This window comes from Saimiri boliviensis, chromosome 4 (assembly GCF_048565385.1).
Source record: "Saimiri boliviensis isolate mSaiBol1 chromosome 4, mSaiBol1.pri, whole genome shotgun sequence".
Lineage (NCBI taxonomy): Eukaryota > Metazoa > Chordata > Mammalia > Primates > Cebidae > Saimiri > Saimiri boliviensis.
In genome coordinates, this window is record NC_133452.1 from 121,611,382 (window position 1) to 121,634,237 (window position 22,856).

Sequence of the window (22,856 nt, forward strand, 5' to 3'; positions counted from 1 at the left end):
AGATGCTGGAGAGGATGTGGAGAAATAGGAACACTTTTACACTGTTGGTGGGAATGTAAATTAATTCAACCATTGTGGAAGACAGTGTGGCGATTCCTCAAGGACCTAAAAATAGAAATCCCATTCGACCCAGCAATCCCATTACTGGGTATATATCCAAAGGATTATAAATCATTCTACCACAAGGACACGTGCACACGAATGTTCATTGCAGCACTGTTTACAATAGCAAAGACTTGGAACCAACCCAAATGCCCAATGATGATAGACTGGATAGGGAAAATGTGGTACATATACACCATGGAATATTACGCAGCCATCAAAAACGATGAGTTCACGTCCTTTGTAGGGACATGGATGAACCTGGAAACCATCATTCTCAGCAAACTGACACAAGAGCAGAAAATCAAACACCGTATATTCTCACTCATAGGCGAGTGTTGAACAGTGAGAACACATGGACACGGGGAGGGGAGCACTACACACTGGGGTCTGTTGGGGGGAAATGGGGGAGGGGCGGGGGCTGGGGAGGTGGGAAGAGATAGCATGGGGAGAAATGACAAGAAACAGGTGAGGGGACGGAAGGCAGCAAAGCACACTGCCAAGTGTGTACCTATGCAACAATCTTGCATGTTCATCACATGTATCCCAAAACCTAAAATGCAATAAAAAATAAATACATAAAATAAAAAAAAAAACTCTAATTGTTAAATTCTAAATAGTCTTTTCATTTATTTATTTTCTGGAGAATACCTACAGTGGAGTTCCAGCCTACAGTGTTTAGAGCACCTGAATTAATTACATTTCCCCTAATAATAACCCTGTTTCATTTATTAAACCAACAGTGGATAGAGTAATATAAGCCATGTCAAATTAGAAAACCTATGTAAAGATTTCATAAATTAAATAATTGAAGTCTTTTGCAATATGTAATAGAGGGACTAGAGAATTACTAGAGATTCATAGAAAAATAACTGATGAAGAATTAGAGATACTAACACAGAATTGAATTAAAAAATACATATGGCAATTTAGAGTACTTTCAGGCAGTTTAACTGTTAAGAATTTTCTATTTATGGACTGAGTTTTAAAATAAACTCTGTGTATGAATGATTCACTCTGTTAATCTTGAGAAACTTGTATGGAAGTTTCTCTGCCCTGGGGATTTTTTAATAATGCCTCTTCTTTGTATCCCAGTGTACCCTTTAAAGAACGTCATTAAAACACGTACAAAAATGTGGCACATATACACCATGGAATACTATGCATCCATAAAAATGATAAGTTAGTGTTCTTTGTAGGGACATGGATGAATCTAGAAACCATTATGATATGAAATTGCTGAAACTCATCATTTGACTGATGATCGTTGTCAGTGAAAGCTTAGAGGTATAGCTGACCTTTTTCAAGGTTATTTTAAATCATTTTGAAGTAGTTTCAAACAATAGCAAATGTTAGTTCCTATAGCATAATATTTGGGATTTTTTTTAAAGCTATATGAATATATTGCTTGCAAAGAATCTGAAGAATTAATGTAATCATATTCATCCAAACCTATTATTTTCAACTTTTGACAACGTAGTGATTGAATAAAAAGCAAAAATCAAATTGAATTTATTTATATGAATATGCCTACAATGTCTTGTAGTTATAAAGAAATACAATTTTGAAGAAGTAAAGCGCATTCATGAAGCATGAATTTTGAAAAACCGAAACGTGGGAATTCTGAAGAACATTCAGCTCTGTACTGAGGTTGAATTCACACACTCAGTGCCCGGAGAGCAGCTTGGTTCCCCACACACCTTGCCCTGCATCTCCACTTCTTCTGGGAAGAATGGGGATGATAATAATACCTACTAAGTTTCTCTGTGAGGGTAAAATGACTTGGGTATAGAAATCACTTAAAATAGAAACTGGGGTATTTTAAGTTGTAAGGTACTGCTATTTTTATGAATATTACCTAAATCATGTCATTGGGCCTCCTTAGTGAATGAAAGCTCTCTAAGCATATGAAAACAGCTAAATTTTCTTTGCATTGCTATGTGTATTTACAACAATAGAAGTTTACAGAAGCTACAGAGTTACATGAATTACTGTTTTCCAAAGTTAAAGTTAGTTTTGTAAAATGTGATGACAAAATAAGACCACTGAGAAGACTGAGCTTTGCTCTTGTTCTATAGAAAAGGGCTGTGGTATGTAGGAGGAGACTCCTTCTGTCTTGACTAGTATGTTCTATTTTCCAAACTTTTACCCTCATCAACCATTTTTTACTTGAAATCATTTAATTTATTCGACTGCTACATGCAGTGTTTAACCTATAATTTGATTTCAAATGTCTTCTCTCAGAAGAAAACATTTTGAAAATGTTAACCCTGTCAGTGGGATGAAGATGTTAGGATAGGCAGCTAGACATGAACAGGAGGGGTATCCTGGAGAAAAAGGGAGGTCTAGAAAATCTCTGACCCCAGAGATCATCCAAGACATGCATGCTAGAGATGGTGGGAAATACTTAGGCAGAAAAATACACTCCTTAAGACTTCCAGTAATCACTCACTCTGCAGTTAATTTATCAGAATATAGCTAGATGCATGCTGATAAGGGTGAAAAAGGAGAAAAGAAAAATTTCTCAGATAGGCACAAAAGTATAGATTTGACTGCTATGCAACCTTCCTGGGGTGGCAGTAATGAGCGGTGCAGCCATTAGGTAAAATCCATATCCATCATGGGGCTCACACATGAGCCCAGACTAATAGGGAAGGTTCCACAAATCTGGGCAGGAACTAAGGGGGAAAAGGAGGGGACATAAGGCAGGAGTGGGAAAACTAGACAAAGAAGGAGGATAGAAACTTAAGACAGAGGCCGGAACTTAAAAAAACTGACATAAAAAACAAACACTGACCTCTTGGGCTGCTGCTGGCTTGCTCTTTCAGCAGCCTGCTCTGCCTCGTCTTTCAGAGTCTCTCTGAAGTCTTTGCTCTCTGCCTTCAATAAATTCTCTGTTTTGTCTAAACTAGTCACTTGGCTGAAATCATTCTCCAAAGTAAGACTAAGAACCAACAATGTCCTCTCTGCCTGGCAACAAAAACATGACCATAAGAAAACCAATAGTAAAGGATCTAGGTGAACTCCTACAATGGGTTCTCTGATAAATACTTACTGTTCTCCTCATGAAGTAAATGATTTTCTATTGTTTTAAACTGATCCCTACCCACCACCAATATAGTGCAACCTATTATAGCAGTGGGAGGTGGAGATGGTTGTGCCCCAAGTTTGCTTGCGCCTCCTTAAGTTGAAAGCACATTGAAGTTTGTATACTGAGACCCAGAGGTACATTACTAAAATTGAAAATTCGTAGATAAGCAACACCCATTTATATTTGATCTCAACATATCATTGGAAGCCCTGTTAGTATTGACAGTGTAAAATTTTTCTTGACTTCTAACAGTAATGTGGTCATCACTATATAGTCATTAACTTACGGTCAATTAATATGATTGACATAAAACGGTTTTTTTCAGGTAAGTGATAACTTCTTTTGTGTTAATAGTTTGTGTTTTGAAGGAATTTTCTTCCTTTCTTTGATATATATATCAAAATATATATATATTTTCATCATGCTGTCGGTTTGGAAGTGGTTTAGGTAATATAACGGCCTGAAGAAAAGTTTTGGTTTTGTTTTGTAACTGAGTTTCCCTGGCTTCTGTCAAGATTTCTCATGGTACTTGGTCTGTTTGCCTGCTTCTGCCATGATAGTATCCTCTGCTACACGACTAGGTGTAAAGTAAGCTGTAGCCTATTCTCTTTACTTGATAATTGTAAGATGTTTTTCTCACACTCTCAAGCTTACTTCCCCCCTCCGCCCTTCTGTTACCACTTTAGCTTTCACTGCTGCTGAATTTGCCCTTCAAGTCTCCTTGGTTATCAAGCCTGGAGCTTCAACCCTTCTGACCTCTGACAGACTATCATCCCGTTCTTCCCTGAAGATATTCACCCTAGAAAATTGGTCAGCACACCCATTCCCAAAAAAAAAAAAAAAAAAAAAAAAATTATAGGAATTGTCTTATCTTTTTGAAAGGGAAAAACTGAGAAGACTAGGAAGATAGCTTAATAGGTGGTGGTGTATGCAGGAGCGGGTTACGCCAACGTCTGTCCCTGTTTAGCTACCGTATTGCCATTCCTACCTTATTGTTACCCTGCACCAGGGGTGCATAGTTTTCTGTAAGACTGCTCTTGTGAGTTCATGCTGCAAACAAACCCCCGTCTCCTCTTTCTTTGGAAGATTGAGGAATTTCTGTGTCCCTTTGTGCTGATTCAACTGATTTCAAAACCAAATGGTGTAACTATAAGAGAGAGGCTATTAAAAAAAATTTTAGTCCTTTTTCTTGCGGCAAATAATGGGAACTATATATTTTGTCCTCCTCCTCCTCTCATTTTTCTTCTTTTGGATTAACATATTTCAACGGCAGGAAATCCACTATCATCACCAATTCAACAGCAACAAAAACACACACACACACAAACCACAATAAAAACAATTTCAATATTTTTTCTCTCTCAAAACCTAGCTTTTGAAATTCAGAATCTCCTTATATTTAGAGTATTATATCTGCTCCAGTGGTGCAGAAAAATAATTATTTGGAAATTCAATTGGATTTATTTTTTATTTTTTATATGGTATCTAATCTTCTCCAGACACAGGCAGTAAATAGGGTAACTGAGACCAACCAAGTTGTAACAGTGACCTCAGTTAATATATTTAGAATATTAACCTACTAAATTTTAATAGCTTTATTGAGATATAATTTAATATTCAGTTGAAATACGATGTATAAAATTTACTGAAAGTTAACAATTCAGTGGATTTTAGCATATTCACAAACTTGTGCAGCCATCGTCACTGTGTGGGTTTAATTCCAATATGGTGTTCAAGATCCTTACCACTAGTGTACACACGCTACATAACTGCCTCACTTTAAATGTGGGAAAGGCTGGGAAATACAACTGTATTCCCAGAACTTTGGGATGCTAAGAACAGAGGATTGCTTGATGCCAGAAGTTTGAGACTAGCCTCAGCAACAAAGCGAGATCCTTAGAGGTAGTGAAGAGGTGGTGATGCACACCTATAGTCCCGGCTACTACTTGGGAGGCTAAATTGGAAGGATCACTTAAGCTTGGGAAGTCAAGGATGCTGAGAGCTGTGATTGAGCCACTGCACTCCAGCCTGGGAAACAAAGTGAGACCCCCTCTCAAATACATAAATAAATGTTAGTGACATTTGTGAATATGATAGAATGTCACTCCATAATTATTTACTTTATATGGAAGAAAAGATTGTGGATATAATTATGTCTCAGAATCATAAGGGAGTCTATCAAAAGAGACATTATTATCTTAAGTAGGTCTGACTAAATCAGGTGAGACGTTAAAAGAAATCAGAGGCATTATTCTAGTTGCCTTAAAGAGCAAATGAAAGCTGCATTTTATAAAATGCTAAGAGACACGGAATGGCATGTGATCTGCAGGAGATGAGAAAGCCAGTAAGGAAGAAAGACCAGAGTTTTAGAACCACAATGAACTAAATTCCACCAACAGCCAGTGAGCTTGGAAGAGGAACTGGGGCCTTAGATTAGCTCACAGCCCTGGCCAACCCTTTGATTTTAGTCTTGTGAGACCATGTACAGAGAGAGTTAAGCCATTCACACATTTCTGAGTTGCAGAAATTGTGAAATAAAAAAAAAATGTGTGGAATTAAACCCACACAGTGACTCCTTACCACAAGAAATTGACCATGTTTACCAATTATAGCATTTATTTACTTGCCTATTTGAACCCCTCAGTGTTCTTTTAAACACTTTTCCCCTACTTCCTGCATCTAGCTCAGTGCTTGCTACCTAGTAAGGGCTCATCACATGTTAGCATAATGAATTCATTTATAAATCAACATGATATGGGGTTACAGTGAATTCATGTGTCTTCTGCAAAAGAGAATATCATAAGTATTTTCTCAAATTGTTCAGCTACATAATTATGAAAAATTATTTACAAAGCAACAGCTAAATTAACTTCCCACTAGCAAAGCAAAACCCCTAGTGTCACAACTAAATATTTAGCAGTAGGTAACTAGAAAGAAAGGGAATACGTGAGAACTTTTCATTAAGGACAATTCATTTTCTATGTTTGAGTAGAAGATGTTTGTTCAATGCAATTTCCCTTATTTCACAAAAAAAACTTTAATTATTATAAAATAGTATCCAGAAATGTATTACTTGCGATACATTTCAGTCTCATAGTTTAAGGAAAAATAAAGCATGTTTCTATTTGAATTCTCCATACTACTAAGCATAGTTCTTGCAAAAAGTAGCCACTTAATGGATTTTTTTTAATTGAAGGAATTTTTTATTTTTATGTTCTGGGGAAGTAGTCTTGTATTCCCCCCCCCCCTTTTTTTTTGTCGGGGGCGGGTGGGCTTTACTAGGAAATCGAAGTCCTGAGTATCTCCATTTTGGTACAGTTTTTATTGCTCTTATTTTATGGACACCAATGATATCCATTTGGTGCTTTTATTGTACACATTGTTGATATCCTCAGCAGCTTCTAGGCAGGCCCTATTACTATTTTTCTTGTGGTCAGAATTAGGAGAATCACAGGGACCCTGATGTTTTTGAATTTTTCAAACTACTGCTGTACTTCTCAACTTTGAACACTTTATCCCTTATCCTAAGTCTTTGTGTTACACCCTTATTCCTGTAGTTGTGAAATTTCTCAGAAAACCCAAGTAGTTCAAGTACTTAATGATGACCATATATTTTCTCCTTTAAATTATTCAGCCAGACATTTTTAGAACCTATGTTTCTACCTGTATGCTATACATTTTAGTGAATAAGTAGCAATATTTTAAAATACTTTTCAAATAGCTAATATATAAATATTTTTACTATGCTTTGCAAACTGACACGCAAATGATAATTTTACTTGTTGCAAAAGTTTGTGCTGCTTATACTTTGCTTTTTGTCTGACACTGTTTTTCTTGAATCACACTATCCTACTTCTTGTCTTAAATACTTGTGTACATTTCACATAATGGCAATCACTTTATGCAATTACATTTTCTGAGTAAAATATAAAAAATTTTCAGGACTGAAGTATTTCTATTAAGATTAGATACTTATTACAATGCTCTTTTCCCATAATTTACTTGTTTTGAGAATAGCAACAAACCCATCAAACAAAGTTTACAATGATAGCAACCTCCAGGGTACCAGAAAGAAAACCCAGGGAGCAAGGAGTCATTAATAATCTACTTTCTTAATTGCAGTGTCTTCAGAGAACCCTGTTGAACAAGAAGTGGGAAGTGTGGATTAAGAAAAAAAAAATTTTTAAATGCTGTCATTTATTGGTACCTACTGGTACTTTGTTAGATGAAGCATAGAAATCATAATGTTTCTGTCTTAAATTGTAATATTGAGGGAAAGAGAGAGTCACAGTGAAGAAAACAAAGAATACTTTGGGTGCGTTTATGCTGAAATATGCCAGGTAAATGAGAGCAGTTGCAGGAATTTGTTCATTCAATAATCACTGGCACTGTGATTCTTTCTTTTCGAAGTTCTGAGAATCTGGGCCTTGTGAAGCTAGTAATCCTTGTGAGAATGGAGCTGTGTGCAAAGAGAAAATGGATTTGGAAAGGTTTCCCCTTGAGTTCCAGTGCCAGTGGGCCAGCTTTGCAGGTCCACGCTGTGAGATCAATGTCAGAGAGTACAGTCCAGCCCTTGCCTGTGTGGATATTGCTATGACGGTGATTCCTTCAGTATCTGCAATTAGAGTAGAGCAGTCCACTGTAGAACCTGACGTTGTAATGGAAGAGTTCGGGATAAAACCATGATTATTTACTTACTTTAGCCTGGCTTGAACACCAAGGTCAATGTCCGTTATCTTCACTAAGTACCCCCAATTTCTGACAAATTCATTTGTATTTTTATGAGTCAGAAGTGCAGCAAATGAGGAAATTTAATGAAATGTGACTTTTCCTTTTTAGTGTCAGAATTAACCTTTTAAATTTTATTTGAAATGGTAGAATTTTTTAAAATAGCCACCCTTAGACGTGAGAAGGCATTATTTACAATATTTAAAATAACATTAGTTTAGCTTATCTATTTTATGTATATCCCTCCCACACACACTCAGACTTCTTTCGACTGAAGTTTATATTCCTAAAAAATAGAAATTTAGGAGGAAAATGTAGACACAAAAGAAGGAAAGTAGAAATTCTTTCTAGTGAAAGTTATATTCCTTTTTAGGAATTTATAGAGGAAAAAGTAGAAAAGAAGGAAAGAGGGAAAAGTAGGATTCAAACATGGATTTTTCTGTGGAACAACATGACTAAAATTGGTAATTTTGTTGAGTCACAGGACAATGAAATAACTTTAATTTCAATAGAAAGTTATGTTACTGTCTTTTTATTTAGAAATAGTATGATTTAACTCCACTTTAAAATTTGTTTGTTAAAACCAGTGCTCTGCAAATACAAGTCAATATTAAGGCAATTGAATGTTGTAAGTTGGGTGAAGCAACCGAGATATAAAACAATGGGTAGTTGTGGGGCCTTAGCAAACTGAAATATCTGTATAGATACTAACATAATGTTAATTTTCTAACATCGTGCCAGCTAGGCAGAAACAGTTCTGTGGACTCTGTGCCATATTTTTCCTACTCTTGATATAAGTCACCAGTGCTATTATTTTTGTTCCAGACTTTGGCAGTTCAAATACTGTTTTTTAAAATTTCTGAAATACTCAAATTACCTTGAAATATTAGTATTGTTTCATTTCAGAGCTCAAAGTGTCTGGTTGAGGAATGATACTTAAAAAAGATTCATAACTTTTTTAAGTTTCACATGGCTGAGAGAGAAGTTAGAGATTTTTTGCTTTTTAAATACCTAGACAATCCTAGAATAATCATTACATATAGACAGTTTTAATTAAAATTATTCACATTGACTAACAGTGTATCATAATATATTTGACTTTTAGAAGTTCTTTGAAAATATTTTAATGTATAATTTTTTCTAACATAAGAAAATGCAGTTTCTAAACAAGTTATTTGTAATGCCATACTACCTGTTAGAATTTGGATACCATAATATGGAAAATGTAAATTTGAATAATATATTAATGTATTTTATGATATAATTATTCATAATATATTTTGGAGCTGACCCAATCATATTTAGCTACCAGGGAATGAAAATATTGATTAAAATTTAGATCACACGTGTAGAATGTTATCAGAATGAAACTAAGACATTAGATTCTTAATATTTTCTCTCAAATTAAATAGTTTGGGAAGCTAAACTTCCTGAATTCTAGTTAATAGTGATACGGACAGAAGATGGGGGAAACAGTGGGTAGAAGAAGGTAGTTTCCTTGCAAGGTCTGCAACCTCAAGCCTGGGTATCTGTGGCTGTAGAGAACAGGAGTTCCTAATTTTGTGCCCGAAAAGTTGTTTTTTGGCCTGCCATGCTCTCTATTCCATACCTGTATAAACTCTGAACCCCAGGCTCCGGAGCAAACCAGAAGATGAGGAGATAAGTCAAGCAGACAAATGGCAGAACAACACAACAGAGAAAGAAGAGGGAGAAACATCTGAATACTAAGAGGATTTCGGCTGGGAGTAGTCAGAGGGGAGTTTGGCCACTATCCAGCCCAATTCCAGGGGAAGATTACCTTCCCACTCCATCTCCAAATTTCACCTACCCATCTATCCTGCTCTGAGTCACCTCTGCCACTCACAGAGACCTCTCATTCATGTGAATCTTCCTAGATGCTTGGAAGGAGCTCAGGATACAGAAAGAGGGTCAATTGAGCTGGTTAATCCTTGAAGCCATCTCAGCATTGTAATACTGGGGTTTCCGAAACCCACCCCTAGACACTACCACAGGTCCAGAGCCCAAAGTAGTCACCCTGGCCTCTGCACCTGTGTGTCTGCATGCTCCCCCTCCTGCAAGGGGTTTAGCAGCCCCAGTCACTGTATAGGCCAGCCACACACCCCTGTTACATGTCCTGTAAGGGGTATCGGGGAACTCTCCCATTGCAATAGTATATATTACAGGACTGTATATGAGAAATCACTATATATATATGTTTGTGTGTGTGCGAGTCTGTAAATCTTAAACATCGTTATAAGGTTGTTAACCATTTTCCTGTCACAGATTTTTGTTTTGTTTTGTTTTTGAGATGGAGTCTCAGGCTGGAGTGCAGTGGTGCAATCTCGGGTCATTGCAACCTCTGTCTTCTGGGTTCAAGCAATTATCCTGCCTCAGCCCCCTGAGTAGCTGTTACTATAGTCATGTATCACCATGCCTGGCTAATTTTTAAGTATTTTTGTTAAGGATGGGGTTTCACCATGTTGGCCAGGCTGGTCTTGAACTTCTGGTGTCAAATGATCTGCCCACCTCAGCCTCCCAAACTGTCGGAATTACAGGTGTGAGCCGTCACGCCCAGCCTATTGTTACGGTTTGAAAATACCTCTATACATTTCACCAAAAAGTTTTGTCACATCTCAAACTTTTATTCAGTACAACCAGTATATATGATGTCTGGTACATACTTAAGGGTAAAATGAATAATACACCCAGATTCATAGAAGGCCTATTTTAAGAAAATTTGGCTTTAAAATAGTATGAAATATTTAGAAACACAGACTAATACCAATCATCAAAATAGGAAAGGTTCCTTTGTCCCCACTGCAGTGCATGTGACAGGGGGAGCTGCTCACTTCTTCAGTGCCCCATTGCTCATACCTCTAGGGGAGCCTAAAGATGGGCAGGATGGGGGCTTCCACTCCATGGCATTGTGTAGGGGTGAATGTTTACACCTCCCGAAGCCACAGGGGGCATGTGTTGCAGGATGCTCCTTTAGTTTTGCCATCTGTAGGTGGCTTGTGTTAAGCAGCTCAATTAGATCCTGCGCCTTGTCACAAGGACAGAAGGCTTTCTGTATCCTGGGTTCTTGCCTTGGTGTGCGGGAAGAATTGGATCACACCTGGGCTTGGAGAATGAGTGCAAGGTTGTACTGAGTGGAAGTAGCTCTCAGCCATGGGAGCAGGAAGGGAGATGGTTTTCCCTTGGAGGTGGCCTGCTCAGCGGCCTGGGCTTTCCTCCGACTCCCCTGGCAAAACTCCACATCCTGCTGCTGCTCCGTGGCCTGCCAGCATGCAGGGGCGGATCGATGTGTTCCTCTAAACATCCAGCCACCTGTGAGTTTCTCTGCTGATGTGCAGTCTAGCTGCCCCTGTCTTGTTCCTCAGGACGTCCAGCCACTTGTGTGTCTGCCTGCTAGAGTCTGGGGGTTTTATATGCACAGGATGGGTGCAGGGCAGGCCAGGGTGCTTTTGAGAAATGGAACATTGAGGGGTGGGAAGGCAGGATTGCCTGGCCCCACCTAGGTGCTTGGGGGTGGAGCCCTAGCCAGGACCATGCCCTCTTCCACCCAGCACTTCCCTTCCCACTTCTGTATCATTTAAAGGGACCATGCTCTTTCCTTCCCAGCACTTCTTTTCACAGTGACTAGATTTTCTATTAAAAAACAACAGCAGCTATCAAGAGGAAGACTGTATTAAATGTCTTTCTAATAGAATGGTTATTGCTTATCACATAGCCCCATAGTTAAATTAGATGTGAGAAAAACCCTCTACTTTTTGTTACTTTGTTTTAAATATATAATTTGTTTTCCTTTGCAGTATTCAATTTCCCCTTGGTATTCAATTTAGTTCTCTAGGTTCTCTTCTGGCACATAGTCCATTTATTAGATTTCTATTCCAGAATAAAGTATTAGAAACACATTCCTTGTCTACATTAGTCTATTTTAGAAACATACCTATTGACAATAGAAGCATACTTTATTTTTTTTACAATCCGTTTCCAGACACTTTGTTAGTTTGAAGTTACCTTTTGTTGTCATTTGTTTTTAATGTAATTTGTAATTTTTCCACCTAGGACAGGTAACATCAATGCTGAAAGTTAATTCGACTCCAGTTGCTTGTTACTTGTCAGTATACATCAGTATCCAAACTTAAATAATAATCATAAGTGAAATTTTAAATATTGCTATGATTGATGACACTCCACAATGTCTTAATTATATATTGTATGATACATGGTTAAAATACAAAATACCATGTGTAACACAGAATGAAGCACAGACTGACACCATTTTATCACAATTCATTTACAATTACATCTGTTTATTAATAATTTGTATTCAATGAGAGATTAAAAACTAAGTGCTAGATTTTAAAAAAAGTAAAACAGAAGTCAAATCCTGTCCCAGGAGCTGCATATTCTTGTGTATTTTACTTATCTCTTGTTGATGTGTATGACTGCCTTGTTCTCCTTAGAGGCCCTAGTTACACATGTTGTACAAAACATGGCTGCAGAAATCTAGAAGCTAGATAAATTTCTTACAGTGCGTTAAAAATGCTGTTGCCACTGAAGACCTAAGCATTTAATGAGAGTAATAGCAGGTACATGCACAGAGGCATAATGGCAGTATAGATTACATAGTAAATCTCAGGGATAATGAAGAACTCAGGGACTGTCGACAAGTAGTTATAAATTGGTGCCTGCTCCAACTGCAATTCATACTGTCACCATTTCCTTGAGATACTTCAGACACCATTCTTTTTCGTCATTAATGGTAAAATGAAGAACCAATTTTGATCATGATTTTAAAAAGATTTTGATGAAATGTGAAAGCTCTTTTTAACTAAGGCTTAAGTAAGTAGATCACTATCAACTTTAAGATCACAATGCACTTTAATATATTCTGTCATATATAGAACGTTAACAATGAACAGTGAAGGTCTTGTTTATTAAACCTAAAACAACCTGGGAGAATTAAATGATACAGTAGTAACCTTTTTATCATATATACTGTGTACTGCCAAAAACAGAGAGCAACAACAAAAAAATGGTTATTTTCGTTGTTGCTTTGTAAACTGTTACCAAATGTCCATTGTAATTGTCCTTATTTCAAATAATTGAAGTTATTTTTAAAGTTAGATAGAACTGAATAAGATGATTAATTTGAAAAATACTGTAGAAGGCTGTGTAATATGTTATTAAATATAATCACACTTTTTATGGTTAAAAGTGAACTGCAGAGATTATAGAATGTTAGGCTAATTATGTGTACTAAGGTTAAAGGAATGTTAAGAGTTTTCTCTTTTCTGTTGTTTCCAGTGGTTGGTGGCTTTTCCTGCTTATGCAATCCACTGTGTGCTGGAGTAAGATGTGAACAGGACATTGATGACTACATCCTGAATGCCTGTGAGCACAATTCTACCTGCGAAGAGCTGCATCTTGTTAGTATCCACTGGTCTTTTATATACCTTAATATAGACTAATATAATTTAACCCCTACTTACAAATAGAGTGAAGTTTTGTCTGTATGATAGGTTAGTATATACATTATATATGCTTACTTTGCAAGGTTAGAAAACAGAAACTTAAGGAACTTTTTTTTTTAAGTTAAAAGTAGTAAAACATGTTCTGTTCTCCACTCTATACAGATTGCTTTAGATATTACACAACAAATGGTTCACTTACTGGATTCGCAACTTGTGGCAACATTGAATTTGCATACAATTTCAGTAATAATTCTGAAAGGCACTGTGTGAGTCTTACAGCCACCTATTTTTATCTAACTCATGGCATTACATTCACATATATCCTATTTTTCTAACTCATGATATTACATTCACATATATATTTCATTATCATTATCTTAAATTTACTCTGAACTAGATCTTATCTTACATATTTCCAGTTTCCTTCACCTGTCTGTTGGTGTTGTCCTTTCAGTACATATTCATTTGTCATCGTCTTTGTCACATGCATGTGCCATTGTGCCTTAAATGATCTGTGACACTGTAGGCAATTGATTTGGGATCCCCTCCGGCTCTTCATTTCTCAGAAAGCCTGACATAAAAATATCTACCTAAGGTGGACTCACTCACTGACTGGCTTTAGAAAATAAATGACAGACAACACAAATCAATGCTACAATAATAATACATGCTTACAATTTATTACCTAATAACTGATATTTGCAAGAGGACTATCCTTGTTGAAGTTACAAGACAAACAGCCACCACATATTTTGACTGTCAGTGCACTGACATTGTTTTTACAATGAAAGGAACATTTGTGGCAAACTAGTTTTTCTCACAATAAAGGAATATTGTAACTCATATTTACATATCCATGACCAGAAACAGAGTTGCTCCTGAGGTTATCTGGTCAATTTTTAGTTATTTGTGGTTTTGTAGATGCTTTGTCTTGGTCCGTGTCAGATGCTTTATCTAAGTCAGTCTCGTTAATGTCATCCTACTCTTGGGGATTCCTTTAGAAATGGGCATGTGACACGATCATGGTCTCTGAGGCAAGGGAGACACTCTTTCTGAGGAAAGGTTTCCTCACCTGCTCTTAGAATGTGAGGAAGAGGTTAAGTGTGACCTCTCCCATACCTTTTCACATCTGGATTTATGTAGTTGCTGTTACCATTTTGAGGCCCTAAAGCAAGATGGGGGTGTGGCTGTTAGATTGTCACTATTAAGTATTTAAATAATAATATGATAAATTATTAGTCTGTTACTAATGAGTGCCCTGAAAACAGCCTGAGCTTCCAGATAGGAGAAATACGGTCTTTGGTCAGTTGTTGAACTCTTGACTGAACCTCTCAAGTGCCTGCCCAACCTCTGGACCTAATATATATGATCATTTATGGCCTCTTGTTTAATATTGCTAAAGTCAGAGCTCCTTTTACTTGCAGGTAAATCATCTAATGTACACATCCATAATGTAATTAAGCTTTATTTTAGGCTGGGATTTCAGCAGTAACTTCAGCAATAGTAAGAGTTTATTACAGAAGAAAGAACCCCATACCTGTAATCATAATATTCCACTTCCAGACCTGACACTGCCACAGATATACTGCGGGACACTGAGCCAGTCATTTGCCAAGTCAAGGAGTATAATTTTAGATGCTGTGTGTTACCAAATAATAGAACTTCCAAGTATATCATTGCCTCATTTGTCTGTCTTAAATTGCTACTAAGAAGCTAGTCCAACTAACTTTAGTACCAGTTTAATATTTTGACTTCTACTTCCAGAAATTGTTAGAATATGGGGGAAAAAGCAGAAAGAAGCAAGGTTGAAACAGAGATAAAGTTCTCATTTTATTAACTGGTTTAAATACATTTTTACATACAGGTGTCTATTAAAGTTATCTAACTCCTAACTGTAAGTCATATATCAACTTTGAGAACAGAAATGTCACTTTACTGGTGATATTCTTCCAAGAGAAGGTTTTATGGAGACTGCAGATTGCTTGAAATATTAAACAAGTTTCAAAGCATTACACAGTTTTCAGATACTGTGTCTGGGGCTTCAAGACTACCCTCAGATTTGATAATGTGTAAGAAGAACTCAGAAAAACTGTTTTACTTTTTGTTCGGGTTCATTACAATAAAAGTTACAGATTAAAGTTAGGAAAGGGAAAGACACATAAGATAAAGTCTAAGAGAAACCAGGTATAGTCTTCCAGGTGTATTCTCCCATTGGAGTTGCATAAAAAGCACTTAAAATATTTTCTCAGAAACAATGTAGGGCAATGTATATAAAGTGTAACCAACCAAGGAAGTTCACTTAAGCCTTGTTGTCTACAGTTTTCATTGTAGGTCAGCCATGATGACATGAAGCACCTGTGTAACTGACCTTAGCTAATCAGTCTCTGGCTCCTGCGGTGGCCAAACTGATGCAGCATGGCCCGAAACCCCAGGCATACAAAAAAAGGCAGCGAGCATAAATCACATCTAATTGGCATAAACTATTTGGCACAGTGCAAAGTCTCAGGTATCAAAGACATTATTATCTGTTAGGATATTCCCAGCTCAGAGGTTATCTCCCAGGAGCCAGTAAAAGGCCAGTCCTTTCTATGGAATATATAGGGTTGAGCATTTAATTTTGAGTTAGCACTTTATTGCACAAATGTCTTGTTAAATATTGCCTTTTTGTGTGTGAGTAAATAGTATATTATTGGAAAACAGTGCGTTCTATAATAAAATAATACAAAGATATTAAGTCATACAAAAGAGCTAAAAATTCATAGTTTTTAAAATAAATCCTGAAATAGACATCATATATAATTCTTTGCGTTTCGTATTTATTTGCTTTTAATAATTCATTGGTAGATGAAAAACCACAAAATGCTGAAGGTTGTGCAGTGGAAGAGAAAATTAGAAAGGCACAAAGTAGGATTTTTCGGCAGAATATTTAATAATCTTAAATAACAAGCAGATGTTTTGATTTACGGCATTTGCATTTGCCTGAAGAGTCATTGGCCTGCTTGTTATATGGGTTGGACTGTCCACATCAACCCAGGCAATCCTGCTGACATGTGCCTTGCATATTCTTTGAACCTGGTATGTATATAGCTTTAACATTTTCATATTTACAGCATTTTATTTTGGTTATATTGCAGCATCATGATGTTGAATTTAGATGAAAAGCAGAAAATAAGAAGACTTCAAATCCACAGTAGGAAGTGCTTTGTAACAATGAGCCTGTTTTCTTCTATTCTTTTCTTTATGGTTCAGTAAATCTGAGAAAACAATAGGAGGAAAAAAATAATCTTTGGAATGCCTACCATGTAATAAAATACAAAGGTTAAGAGTGTGGATAGTAAGACACATTCCCTGGTATAACTTTGTTAGGTATGTTTGAAAATAACTATTTCTTTAGTTATTTAAATATATATGATCAAATTAGTATTTTCCCTCTCATTTTACTTTTGTTTTCCTCTGTATCTTACATGAATAATGAATGCTTAATTTTAATAACAGCAGGTGACACAAAAATAGTGCAGTAGAACTAATGTGGAAAAAACAAGTATGCAATATATATATCACACATACATGTATACAGCAGGTTTAACTTTTCCCCTAAACATTCGGATGCAGAAAACAAACTGAATTTATATGTGTTCTAAAAAAAAACATTAAAACTACCTTTACCTTCACCCACTATATGATTGAAAATCTGTATCAGTGATTTGAGAGTTGCCCATTTCCTTCCTTTGGGATTGAACAATGGGGGTGGATCAATCCAGAATTAATAGGGAATAGCCCTTGCTGCAGTTGATTTTGGCTACTACTAAAATACCTGTATAGTATCTCCATGCTCCTTTCAAAAATATGTTACCCTGTGATATAGTTTCAATCCCTGCGTACCATACGTGGCTTCCAGGACCTTCTCTGTACCCTTGCCTTCAAGGGTGGGATGCGTAGTTATTCAGTGGTCAGGTCCCAGTTGTCGCATCAGCATATCAGGTTGGAACCACAGAAACCTCTAGGTTCTGTTTTCTCTCCAGGAATACAAACTCCGCATCTGTGTGGAATCAATCCAACTGCTCTCTGTCCACATACTAAAGCCTTCATTTCTTTTCTACCCTTCCTCTCCATAAAGATTTGTTTAATTCACATTTGATGGAAATTAACACAGAGAATCTGACACAGATCTTCAGAGTTCCATGATTCTTAAAACAGAAAGAGCCATCTAAAAATGCCTGCATAGAAAAAGGAAAAATTCAGTTTTTGTGCTTTAAAAAAAAGAGACAAAGCATATTTAGTTTTCATTATTTTCTCAGATACGTAGTAATGTGACAAAATTCTTAAATGAGCAGAGACAGCGTTTGAAGATTGCCTAGCTTTGACATGAATTTGTTCTGTGATTTATAACTAGTCAATTTATTGGAATCATAAAATGAAAAATTTTTATAGTCTTCACACAGGTTTACTATATATTGCTCTATTTTATTACATTAAGGACTATATACCTTTCCATTTTATTTTAGTGCCAAAATATGCATAAGCAAGTCCCTATTATTAAACCTTTTACTTTGTTTATTAGTTTCTTCCGTAAAGTGTAGGAGCTCAACTCATTGTTTTGAAACAGGGAGTGCTTTTGAAAATACACGTGCTTAAAATTCTGATTCAGATGGTGAGTCCAGGTCTCTAGATAATTTATAATGTCTCGTGATTTTGATGTGCCCTTCAACTTGAAAATCATTGAACTAGGTATCTAGATAGCACTATGTAGTTCTAAATTTCTGTGATACTCTGAGTAAAGCACAGAGATTTCTATTTCACGTGTACTGATAATTCACAATTTAGCACCTTAAAAAAGAAATTGTGGAAGATCTGAAAAGAACTGGGAAAAGATAAAACTGATTTGTCCTCTCTGTTTTTAGCAGCATATTTCATGGCATCTTTCTATCATAAGTATCATTTTCGTGTGGATTCTACCATCTGTTTTAATACTGTTGTCTTTAAGACACAGGGAATAAATCTGGTTATTCCAATCCTTTTGTGAGGGAGATAATAATTCATGGTTTTCTCCTCACTATTGTAAAAACTTAGAGAAGTATTCCTCTCCCTATGTATTGGCATTAACTAATCAGAAAATCCATACATGAAATCATAGCTTCTCTTAGAGGCTGGATATCATGTTTCACATCATTATGAGAGTATTAAAAAATAATCAATAGCTGATTGATTATAATGATATCCAAAAGTTTCACTTAAGTCTGTTGATTAAATCTGTTGTTGCAACATCATCAGTAGTTACCATGTAGCCAACTTGAACTAAACCTTTATGTATCAGCTAACTTCCAAACTTGTTAAAAGAGGCACTGCAGTGACTAGGTAATACAATATAAAGTCCTTTGGTCATGCCCGTTTTAAATAACCTACTTCTTTTAAATAACCTACTTCTATATAGAATAAAATCTTCCTACAATTTATTACTCTGATCTCTACTTTTCATTACATGGATCTTCCCTTTAAGAATTTATTGAGCATAATTTAATGTTAACTTATAACCATTGTTAACTATGATGGGGGTCCACTTTCTGTAATTTCTGCAATAAACTAGATTATGGAGTTCTTTTCCCTGTATGATCTGAGACTAAAATAGAACTTTAGCTCACTCATCTGGTGACCTGTATAATTATTTCAATATGTTCCCCTCAATTGTCAGTTTTAAGCATAGTTACTATGCCTATCTGAAGCAACCCTGTTTCTTCGCTTTTAAATGATTGTTTTGAACCTATGATGGCTCTGAAACTGATAATTAAATTTGTCAGGATTACGCACAAAATAAAAGTAAACAAAACCTGAGAAGACTTGTTGATTCACCTGAGTAAACAAGTATGTGCACCTTAATGCTCTGGACTTCAGAAGTCTCCTCTGGAGGCTCAAACATATTTTCCCTTCTTTCTTGTTCCAAGATTCATTACAGAGAAGAGAGGTTTACAGATGGCTGAATTTTGAGATTTAAGAAATCCATGAAGCTGTATTGAATTTCATAAATAATATGGAGGACATAAAAGATCACTGAGAGGAATTTTCCATTTTCAGATTTTCTAACAAAAGTCAGCAGTTTCCAGAAATTACCTAGCTTAATAAATGGTTTAGAACTGATTGAATACTATTTCCATTTCTAATATTAGCCAAAGTGCATAAAAATGAATTTATTTTGAAAGAATTATGAGACAAATTAAGCTTAAGTTTATTTCAAAGCAAACACAGCACTTTAACATTATTATTTGTGGTATTTACAACTAAAAATGAGGCTTGTCTCTAAGTTTCACAGTTTATTTCTGAGAAATCGTCAATAGTTACATTCCACAGTAATTCAACTTTTTTTTCTTAGAAAACATTTTATATACCATTTAGATAGATACCATTTTTAAATAGTTAAGGCTATATAAACCTGGTTCCAAAAACTGCTATGTTGTATACATTGTGTTCATATAGTGCATTTGAGAGGATTATAGAGAAATAAAATAACATTTTCTTTCAGAACAGATTGATTTCAGCAATTTATTAACTGAATAGCCTTTAAAATGTAGTAGATCCTTTATCTCTATCAGTAACTCCATTGTGTTCTAACTCCCTATTTATTTCTACCCCCCCTTTGTCTGTAAGAAGTTTATTAAAAGTAAAAATAGGAAATTTAAGATTTTGCAGTTGATAGATACATGTGTAAACAAACATGTGCAAGTATGCGTGTACACGTGTGTACCTACATAAAAAAGAGTATGTGTGTGTCTCTTAGTCTTCTGCCAACCATCCTATGATAAATAGAACTTGACAGCTTTCTTAAATGACATTTTTGAACTGAAATCAGTTACTTCCTACAATGAACTTGTCTTGGTTATAGTGGGTGTGAGTGTGTGTGTGTGCGTGTGTGTGTGTCTGTGTGTATAAAATGTATATTTTATATAAAAATATAAGAAATGTGTAATGTGAAATAATATACATCATAATTTACATGTAAGAAATATGTAATACATAAAAGTATATAAAATAATATAATTGTTATCCATTACATTTTATATGTGAAATATATGACATTATATAATGATATATGATTTATTATAATTTTATATGTTTCTCATGTATGTTATAATATATATTATATATATATATTCAAACTAGTCAGTAAATAGCCTCTCTGTAAACTGATAAAGAAACTTGTTTTGAACTGATAGAGAATGATCTATGGAATCATCTTGACTTACAGTAGGGTTAAATTTTGTAGTGTGCTTTTTAAAACCAAAAGTCTGCTTATAGGAAAGAAGAGGGCCTTAGAGATAGACAGCTTTGGTCTCATTAGCTGTGTTACCTTGAACAAGTGATTTAACCTTTCTAAGCCTCAGTCAGTTAATTATAATAAAGAACATATTAATAGCATGTACTCTGTGGAATTGTTCCACAAATCAAATGTAAAATGCTTCATGTATATTTACGTTCAATACATAACATAATGCCTGTCCCATACAAGGCATTCATAGATAAATATTATGTATTATTATTATTATAATGATTTAACCATGGTACAGATAGTGTTTCTCTGAGTTGAGCTAAAGCTCTTATATTGATTTGCCAAGCCGTAGTATTTTACTCAAGTGCAAGGAAGTAAGCTAAAATAAACTATAATTCAGTCACTTTCATGTTAAAAATAATTTCTTTACCAACCATGCATTTTGATTTTATTTTCATATCAAATAATAGTATATAAGCTTATATTTTTACGTAAAAACTTTGAGGAAAGTACAAAATAAAATACCTGCTATGAAGACTGTTTACTCTTAACAGTATTTTGTCAGGGTTTAATTATTTATTTTTACCACTAATGTCAGTTCTCTGAGGATGAGCTTATGACTTATTTATAATATTTTTAAAGAAATCATTGTATCCTCAAGGCTGAGTTATGACAGTGCCTGAAACACTGCCAATTGCCTGTACAAAGAGAGAAAGAAAGGGAGAGGAGGAGGGAAGGAGATAGAGAGAAAGAAAGGAAAGAAAGAAGAATTGAATGGTCAGGTATTTATCTGAATCTTTAACTATTTTTAGATTTTCTCATAGAGTATGAAACTCACAGAGTCTATACTCATGCCCAGATTCCAGAGATTTGCCAGATGCTAATAGCATTTGTTTGACATGATCTCAGCTGCTGAGGCTCTTGGGCCATCTTTTAAGGCTTGCTGTGCGATTGCTACATTTCTGCTGAAATGCTCTGCATCTGATAGACACTAAGCAAAAACACTTCAGCCTGATTTCTGTCTCTTTAGGTGTGAAGCCTTTAATCTGGCTAACTCCAAGTAAATCTTACCAGTGCCACAGCCTTTTAGGTCAGTTCCCTTGGTTTAAGTTGCTGGTCTTTTTTTGCCCTCTCAGAGCAAGAAAATCTCCCTTCTTGTAGCTGCCGTGCTTAAAAGCCTAAGACCCAAACTTTGCTCGACATATTTTAAAAAGCCTGAAACAAAAACTCAAAAGATACCAATGGGATTGGTATGGATATAAATGTGGATGACTGTATTAAATATCATATGTTAAACACAATATATTAGATATGCTATATTAAACATAAGTATATTAAATATGAAAAAGAATATAGACATACGTATAGGTTTAGAGTGTTATCGCCAATTCTGTGATTTTTAAAATTATCATTACTATATAGCATCAAAGACTAGCTTGTTTCTCAGAAAATATAAATCCCACTTTGTTCTGAGGTGTGTCTTTCCAGGATGCCTTTTATAGTTCACTTGTATATCATAGAAGATATGTTTTACAGAGACAAATGTAAAGTTCATAGAAGTGAGGCAAGTTTCACGTAGCGACACGGTAATATACAGCACAGGCCTGCTGATTGCATGCCTCCCCCAAGATTCCCTTTCTGCCCTACATCTGCTGTACCGCTGAAAGTATGACAGTTTCAGTTCAGCTGCCCACAGGACTCACAAAACTAGGAAGGATAAGGATTCCAAGAGCAAATCAGTATTTCTGAGTCTCTACAATATCTCAGAATCACCTGTGCCAGTTCTAAACTGCATGCATATTTTGGGTTCACCCCTTGGGAACTCTGATTTAGTGACTAGAAGGCGAGGTTGGGACTCTGTTTTTAATGTCCTCCACAGAGAATTCAGTTGCAGAGCCGTAGTGTGTAAGTATTGGATTGCGTGTAGCCACAGTGATTTATGTTTCTAAGCATTTTACACGTAGCATTCAGCACCCTAGCCTCTACTCATCTGCATGGAACTTGCACTGACAGGTGTAACAGGAATCTAATGATTCAGGAAATGGTCCAGTGACAGGTGACAGAACTTAACCACAGAGATTGAAATGCAAGTAAAAGCATCTTGTCACAGAATAACTGGAGTTGAAAGGAATTTAGAACTAGAATTCCAAATATATTGATAATAAAACATAAGAAAATCCAAACCTTTTGAAATCTT

The 22,856-nt window shown here is 35.7% G+C and overlaps 1 protein-coding gene across 1 annotated transcript in view; it reads left to right on the top strand.

The window, feature by feature from the left end:
* The first annotated feature begins 7,669 nt into the window (after positions 1-7,669).
* Positions 7,670-22,856, top strand: part of LOC141584199 (uncharacterized) — a 195,700-nt gene continuing 180,513 nt past the window's right edge. Inside the window, exons 1-3 of the mRNA XM_074397101.1 lie at positions 7,670-7,849; positions 8,295-8,385; positions 13,235-13,356. Coding sequence (XP_074253202.1) covers positions 7,670-7,849; positions 8,295-8,385; positions 13,235-13,356 — 393 coding nt within the window. The remainder of the gene's footprint in view (positions 7,850-8,294; positions 8,386-13,234; positions 13,357-22,856) is intronic.